General features: G+C 36.5%; 1 protein-coding gene across 1 annotated transcript; it reads left to right on the forward strand.

Annotated features, from left to right (window-relative positions):
• Positions 1-393: 393 nt before the first annotated feature.
• Positions 394-7,716, forward strand: ATP4B (ATPase H+/K+ transporting subunit beta). The gene is made up of 8 exons (XM_053455235.1): positions 394-567; positions 1,075-1,203; positions 2,998-3,111; positions 4,009-4,208; positions 4,837-4,893; positions 5,351-5,437; positions 5,826-6,027; positions 7,273-7,716. The coding sequence occupies exons 1-7, from the start codon at positions 456-458 to the stop codon at positions 5,985-5,987; spliced, it is 861 nt and encodes a 286-aa protein (XP_053311210.1). The 5' UTR covers positions 394-455; the 3' UTR covers positions 5,988-6,027; positions 7,273-7,716.
• The last annotated feature ends 678 nt before the right edge of the window (positions 7,717-8,394 follow it).

Here is an 8,394-nt window from a genome sequence, read left to right on the forward strand (position 1 = left end):
TTGCACTTCTTTTGTGGTATAGCAGGATTAAATACAGTCCTCCCAATCCTCCTTCATGTTCCCCTTATGTGTGTTGGTTAGTTTTAGTTTCAGTAGAAATACCTCGCTAAGCGTTTTACTCGCTAAACGGTTGGCAGTTATCAAAACAAAGTAATCAGGGTGTTCATGCACGCTATTATCCAGCCTCTGGAAATGCGTACAACAAGTTAGGTGAAAATGGAAGGGCATATGATATCCAGAAATTCTATGCTACCTGCTATCAGCAGTGCTTTCAGGGAGATAACTATGCTAATATAAGAAGAGTATTTCACGTGATTAGAAGGTAGACGTCAATGACATCTGAACAACCTTCATAAATGGCTATATAAGGGAGTACAAAACTTGGCACAGGCCGCTTCTTGCATGTTTCATTTTTTTTGAACCGAAGAAAGGGTTCCATCACAGTCAGGGAAAACATGGCAACTTTCAATGAAAAGAAGACATGCAGCGAGCGCATGGAGAACTTTGGGCGCTTTGTATGGAATCCTGACACAGGGGAGCTGATGGGAAGAACCCTGATCAAGTGGGGTAGGTTTTTCTGCAAAAACTAGAATTCTAAAGTATTTACTTAGATTAGCGATAGCGTTGGTATGTAAGATTTTTTGGGGTTGTTCCTCTCTGTAACACAAGGAAGAACCTGAGAATAACACAGGTGCAAGAACTCCAAAAGTTAGTAGGAAATGGTCTTGCCACTTCTTGCCATGCTCTCAAGGTTAAATGTTACCTTTGTTAGGGATTATTATATGCTATATTTCTTAAAGTAAGGACATTTACAAAGTTGTGATAAAATCAGGACTTCGTGATTGTATTCTTTTTTTTCACTTGGAGCATTTGAGTTCTTTTTGGAATTTGGATCTGAATAATTTAGGAGAGGTACTAAATCCTTCTATGTTTTATCTACTACTGTCAGTATTCTGATTTGATTTTGAATCATTTTTTTGTATCTGGGCAGTAGTGGTGAAGTAATCATACATATCCAATGGCATGATGTAGCTTTCTAGTTGTAACTTGTGATCACTTTATTTTTCTTTACAGTGTACATAAGTCTTTACTATGTCGCCTTCTACATTGTTATGATTGGAATATTTGCACTCTCTATATATTCCCTGATGAAAACCCTGAGTCCGTATCATCCAGACTATCAAGATCGACTGAAGTCCCCAGGTAAGTAAAAAAAAATAAAAAAATAAATAAATAAAATGGAAAATAAGGGGAAAACACTCCATTCTTGAGCATGTTATGATTGTCTGTAAACTTTTGCAAATCTCTTTAATGAATTGTTGCATGGCGATGAACTACTTTCACCAACTGTAAGCAAATTATGGAGATTAAAACAGCTAAAATAGAGATAGTAGAGATTAAATCCACGTTGCATTCTAGGTGTGTTTTGTACAGAAGGAACTCCCAAATCTAGCTAGGATTTTCATAAGGAAAGTTAGCTTGCCTTACAGTTCTCACAGCATGGTACCAATAATGCTTCCACTTCTGTACATTTTAAGACCAATCGCAGTAATGAGTAGATTTATTGAACTAACGTGATAATGAATAGATGAATGGACTTTTACGGATTGATACTGTCAATTGTCTCACTTTTTTTACTTTGCTCACTAGGGTAAAGTCAAATGACAAATTTGGTTCTTTCGAGGGTCAGGCTTGCAAGGGAACAGGTTTAATACATCAATTTCTAGCCTTGTTGAGTTACTTAGTAGAGATGTCCAATGGCTTGTCTTCAGACCCACATAATATTTAGTATAATTTAAGTAGTGAGATGACTGCATTCAGTTATGTTTATTTAAAATTTACAGAATTTATCTGTATTCTGTTGACATATAACAGCCAATATGCCAGTGAGTAGGTTACAAAGACATTGTATGTGTGGCAATAATAAAGCTGAACATGAATATTCACTAGTGACTTTTACTAATTCAATTGTTGGGTGTTTTTTAAACCTGAAATATACTAAAAAAAAAAAAAAAGCTCCTTATAGTATCTACCCAACCCCCCCCAACCCTGACCACCCCCCCCCCCAGGTTCCTGGGCAAAACTTTCTTGTTTTGCTACAACTCATGGAGAACCTTCAAAAATGCAACTGGTGCCAACAAGAATACTCTCTTGAGTTATTTTGGGTTTAGTAGGAGAAATGAATGTTCCAGGGGATTCCTAGCAGTATGAAACATTAATTTAGTAATGCTGGTCAAGGTCAATGTAAACGTCTGTAGTAGGAACCTTGACGCAATCAACACTTGACAAAAGGACCTTGAGATTAGCCCAAAGGACAATTCCCCTGTTTGTTTATACAAGAGTGCATTGCGCATGTGTAATCAAATATCACAAGGTGTTAGGATTTTTATCAAAAGGACAATATTATTATGTATTAGAAAAGATTAGACAATTAGATTATTAGACTGAAATGTTGAAACCGTAGAAGAATTATTCTGCACGGGCCTTCTGTTTTATCGTTGCCTGTGGACAAAGGAGTGAACAGTTTATTAACTAGATGGAATACTTTGAGTTACTGTGGAAGTGGTCTTGTGACTTAAGGAAGTCATACTTCATTGAGAGTGTAGTAGATCAGTGAAACAGCCTTAATCAGCATGCATGTAATAGGCATAAAACTCTGAATATAAGAGAAGAGCGAGGGCTGAATAAGGTTTGAGGTTTTTTTACAGTGTGGGGAAAAAATAGGGCAGACTAATATTCCTATCAGCCTTCAGATTTCTCTAAAACATAATTCTGGAGAAAGTAAGGACCAAATAAATAAGAGCGTGCTAGTGAGGAGCCTGTGGTTTTAGATGGAGGGAGGATGCTAATCATCATTGTTTCTTTACACTTAACTTTTTTGTTTTTTTAATTTAATGAGACATTTGTTTTTTTTGGCATGAATTTTGAAAATAAAATCCCTATGACTAGCTTTGATAGCTGTTTGTGTAAAACAAAACCTACATGTTTCATTCACAGGTGTGACTGTAAGACCAAATTCTCATGGGGATGACGGATTCCAAATCTTTTACAATATGACTGATAACACGTCGTACAACCTCACTGTATCCAACCTGTGCCAGTTTCTCTCAGGTAAGAACACCTTCTTTAGCACAGATAAATAAAGGAATGAAGCCAAAACGCTGGAACATCCATTCCTATCTATGACTTTAATTCCTAAAATCCTCTGTTTGGGGGTCCCTATGTCTGTACATTAGTTCCATGACGCAGTTATGTTTGATTTTGGGTTGATTTTACTGAAGTCCTTCTAATGATAACTAAATTTGCGCCATGTATCAGTACAATACAGTCGCTGGTGATCTTTAAGCACTGGTTTGAGAACCTCTGCTTTCATATATGTATATGTATATATATATATATATATCACTGACGAGTGTAATCTGCACAGTTTCCCTTTCCCCTATTAATATTATGTAATTTTAGGTCCCATTAAATACCAGCTTTGCTTACAATTATTTTATTGGTATCGTTACATGCACTGGTACACCACTTTCCCTTTCATATGCATAGTAAATGTACTATCCTAAAAACCTTATGTGATTATAGGAACAAAGAATCATATGCTTTCTTTTTATTTGATTTTCACCTTGCAACTCCAACCCATCAGTATTGGGTAATTAGAATCCCATTCTTCACTTTACTTTCGACTATAAAAGCTTAGATTATGCTATATTATCCAATAGCGAAAACACAAAAGCAATAGCTGATTTGCTTTGGAAACTAATGGAAATAAGAAAAGAGCATGTTAAAGGGGCATGTCAGCCTAAATTCAGTCATTCATTTATTCATTCATTTGTTCATTCATTCATTTATTTATTCATTCATTCATTTAGAATATAATCTTGTGTCTGGAACCTCAAAGAAAACACTGCTGCTTCTTTCTCACCTTTTTTCTCTCTTTAACATAGTGTCTATCTAGATCAGCTTCATTTTATGTTTATTTTTTTTTTTCCTTTGATTCTATTGCAGTTTATAAGGCAGAAACACAAGAGAAGATGAACAAAAACTGTTCAAATAACACAGATATCGGGAAACTGCTGAATGCAAAGGGCCTCCCTAAGTACGCCTGTCAATTTACTACTGATATGCTTGGAAACTGCTCTTACAAAAATGACCCTACTTTTGGATATGCATCTGGACAGCCCTGTGTTTTTATAAAAATTAATAGGGTAAGATTTAACGGTTAAAACATTTGTAGACAAAAACAATTTTGTTGCATATGAGATTGTGTGGAATACATGATCTCACAATGAGGAACAGATAGGGCATTGATTTTGCGTGTGGACTTCTAGTAGGAAAGTTATTCAACATCAACAGGGCAGGATTGGAGAAGAAGTGTAGCTCTAGCACTTTAAAACCAGACCACCAGTGATATTCATAAGCAGTTTCTTTAGCATAATAGGAGCAAAATGGATGAGAGCGTAACAGAGGCGTTTAATAATAGGTTTGTAGCACAAAGCATCAAAATTAGAAGGGAACCGTTTTTATTAACTTGACCAAACACAAAAAGCTCATATAAAGAAGTATTGCCTTTATCAAGGAAGTATTAACGCCAGCTCCCACCTAGCAGTAACCGATATTCCTGCTACACAAGCTTCCCAACGAGGCTGCATCCTTGGCAGACCAGTTGGCAAACCTGACGTATTGCTTAACTAGCCTGAAATGAAATAAAAAATAATATCAACATTTCTACGAGTTACTGTCTTAGTTGCCTTACAAGCAAAGTACAAATGATTATTTTTCCAAATGTGAAACACAATAATAATAACACGATTATGCTTCTTATCTTGTTTTCAGATAATAAATTTTGTCCCAGGAAACGATACAGCTCCCTATGTGAACTGCACCTCTGAGGTTAGTATAAAATCATTACAACTAGTGTATCTGCCCATCACTAAAATGATAGTTCTGCCTCCCCCTCCACAAGGGATCCCATCAGGGCAGTACACAACGAGCCGCAGAGGTTCCCATCGTGCAGAGGGCATGTTAGTATGGACATTCTTGCGTTCATTGAGCAGGGCTTAAGGCAAAGTTCCAATCATAGCCCAGTTAGTGCATTAATTTAACATCTAAAAACCCACTCGGTGTGGTCACTTCTATATGTATAGAGACATGTATTTGGAAGTTACATTTGTGGAATGAAATCATTTAATCTGGAAGGGTAGTAAAGATGTTGAAATATAGAACATTTACACACCATGGTAGATATTCTTGCATTTTATGCTACTTTGTCCGATGTAGTTAATATTTATGTTTGCAGTGTTTTAAGTTGCTTCTACAGATTTTCTGGTTTTGTGTTTTCTTGCCACAGGAAGGTGGTCTTGGCCAAGTGGAATATTACCCTCCTGGTGGAACCTTTGGCTTGCAGTATTTTCCCTACTATGGCAAGAAGGCCCAGGTACAACATTGACATCATAATAAAGGTTGAAAAGACAAGCCCTTCAAAGTCAACCCTGCTGTTGATCCAGAAGGGGGCAATAAAAAAGACATTGAATTGGAATTGTTCCTCAAAAAAGGAAAAGCAATGTCTACTTGACTCCAAGAACGGTTATTTGTTTTCTCACTCAATCAACAAGCTATAACTAATCCAATCTGTATAACAAAGTTATATCCCTACATATATTTTTTCATTAAAAAAAGTCTTTAAAGGCATTGATTGAATTTTATAGCATAATTGCTGTAAGTACAGTAATTTTTACTATATCCCTTTTCACTGAGGTATTCAATGTGTTCCTTGTTGATTGTTGAATTGACCATTGAGTAAATGTGTTCTTTTTTTCTCCTAGCCAAACTACACAAACCCATTGGTGGCAGTGAAATTCCTTAATGTTCAAAAGAACAAAGAACTGGATGTTGTGTGCACAGTTGTTGGACAGGGGATCATCACCGATAATCCTCATGATCCCTATGAAGGCAAAGTCTCATTCAAGCTTAAGATAGAAAGTTGAGTTGCACTGTCCATATAAAAGATAAAGACGCATTTGGATGGTAAGAATATTGGGTTCTAAATGTTCTGACTTTACTTCAAATGTGTTTTATCCATTCATGGAGCCAGACTTGCCACATGTGAAAGTCATCAATATGAAGACGGATAAATAGCTATACTGTTCTTTTCTCTCCATGGGAGGAACTTATTCTATCCGGGCCATGCAGTAAACTAAAGCTGTACAATGAACTCTCGACAGTTCTGTCATCTACCTAACTTGCAGAAAAATAGAAAGATGGTCCCTACCAGAATAATTATAAATTACATAAATAAGCAGACCCATTAGATAAGTCTTAGGAGCCTGTGACACAGAGGCAAGCCAGTCATTCATCAACCCTTTTATTGGGTCCTCAGAGGTTCCTCAGCATGGCCATCTTTTTTGGGTTGGTCAAATTCAGCTAATCATGATTCAAAAAACGTTTCATTGTCTCCTGAAGCAACAAAGATTTTCAATCAAGTTTCCTTATGTTTTAAAAAAAAAATTCTGCCATAGTTAAGATACACACAAACCCTGTACCAAATGATTTTAGCACCATTATGGATATTTTTTATTATTAATGGAAACACTTAAAAAGCTCAGATGCATTTTTAAAGTGTGAGCACAGATTACATAAAATGTTTATGATTTGCTGGTTATTCATTAGTTGGTGGTTTAGGCATTCTTCATATCCCCTGGACATTACAGTAAATGCTACAAGCTAAACTCAAGAATACTAGAAGCATGCAGCTTAACTATCCTCTTGTATCTGTCCATTATTCAATTAGAACAAACACCAAAAAATAGTTACCTGCGCACTATCCCAAATCCCTATGTTTATTTAGACAAATGGAGGTTTTTAGTTTCACTCCAATGGCCATTTAAAGTGGAAGCTCGCCTGCCACGCCACGGCAAACCTCTTAGGCGAGTCCTACACTGAACATTTCACCTCGCTACTTTGAGCTAAAGGTAAAAATCTCTGAGACAGAGAGGGGCATTCTCTAAACCCCTACACATTTATTAGCCCTTAATAGGGATTTGGGATAGTGCGCAGGTAACTATTTTTTGGTGTTTGTTCTATGTCTTTGGGGCTGATGAATACTATAGCCGTTGCTGCCGCCCAAGAGTGATGTGAGTTTGAGCGCAGGGCTTTCTTCTGTATCTTTATACTGTATTTCATAATTCAATTAGGTTAGAACACCAACGCCGTAGGAATATAATTTTAGCTGCATATATTTAACCATCATTAACAATCTCTCTTAATCCACAGACATATTGAAATGTTTAATAGTCCACCTACTAAAGAGTGCTGCTTGCTACTGTGTTTCTGCAAGACACTGAAAATCTATGGAGCCATCCTTCTACATGAAATGCTCACATTACAGATGTCACAGAAAGAAATCCCGTGGAAACATTTTTCTTATTCATACTGTTCCTTTACAGAGCAATTAGCACTGATATATATCCTATTGACATATTATATAAGTGGTACATTTAGATATCTTCCGAAAATATAAAGTTGTTTTAGAGCCGTTCTTTTCAAATTGTTTTAGTGTTTCTGAATGTAAATCATTAGTGAAGTGGTCTGTATCTGTGCATGTTTTAGACTATGTCCCCCAAAAAGTAAATTAATTGCAAATGTGTATTACAAGCATGAAGAAGCGATGATTTAACACAATAATAAAAATAAGTCCACCACCAAGACAGTGCACAAGTATTGTGTAATGATTAACATAGAAATAAGTACTGATTTGGAATCTACATATGACTCTGTCACATTACCTCCTTCCTGATTTCTCCTATTTGTCAGATTTAAAGGTTTCAGATGATCCAACTCATTTTAACATAAGAGCAAGACACTGGAAGCCAACACAAAATGCAGCTTTAAAGTGATTTCATTTATTGAAAGTAAAGAATTAATCAAAACGATATCACCCATCTGAAAAAGTAATTGCCTCCCTAAACATAACTTGCAAAGGAGAGCGGGACTAAATGCGATAACCGGCGATGATACCTTCACATCTTTAAAATGTTCTTTGCAGATTTGTTTTAAATCAGTCACAGTGGAGGGTTTTCAGACACAAACTGCCTTTTCACGGTAGTGTAACAGCATCTCAATCAGATTCAAGTCAGGACTTTCACTAGACCGCTCCACAACCTTTGTTTATTTTGATCTTCAGATGATTTTCCTGCTGCATAACCCAACTGCGCTTGAGCTTTAGGTCACAAACTCATGGCTAGACATTCCTCTTTAGGGTTTTCTGGTAGAGAGCAGAATTCATGGTTCCATTAATTACAGTAAGTTGGCCAGGCCCTAAAGTAGCATTGCGGCCCCAGACCATCACAGAGTTTGACTGTTTTGTTTGTGGTATGATGTGTTAGCTTTACGCCA

The sequence above is a fragment of the Spea bombifrons genome, chromosome 2 (genome assembly GCF_027358695.1).
Source record: "Spea bombifrons isolate aSpeBom1 chromosome 2, aSpeBom1.2.pri, whole genome shotgun sequence".
Classification (NCBI taxonomy): Eukaryota; Metazoa; Chordata; class Amphibia; order Anura; family Pelobatidae; genus Spea; species Spea bombifrons.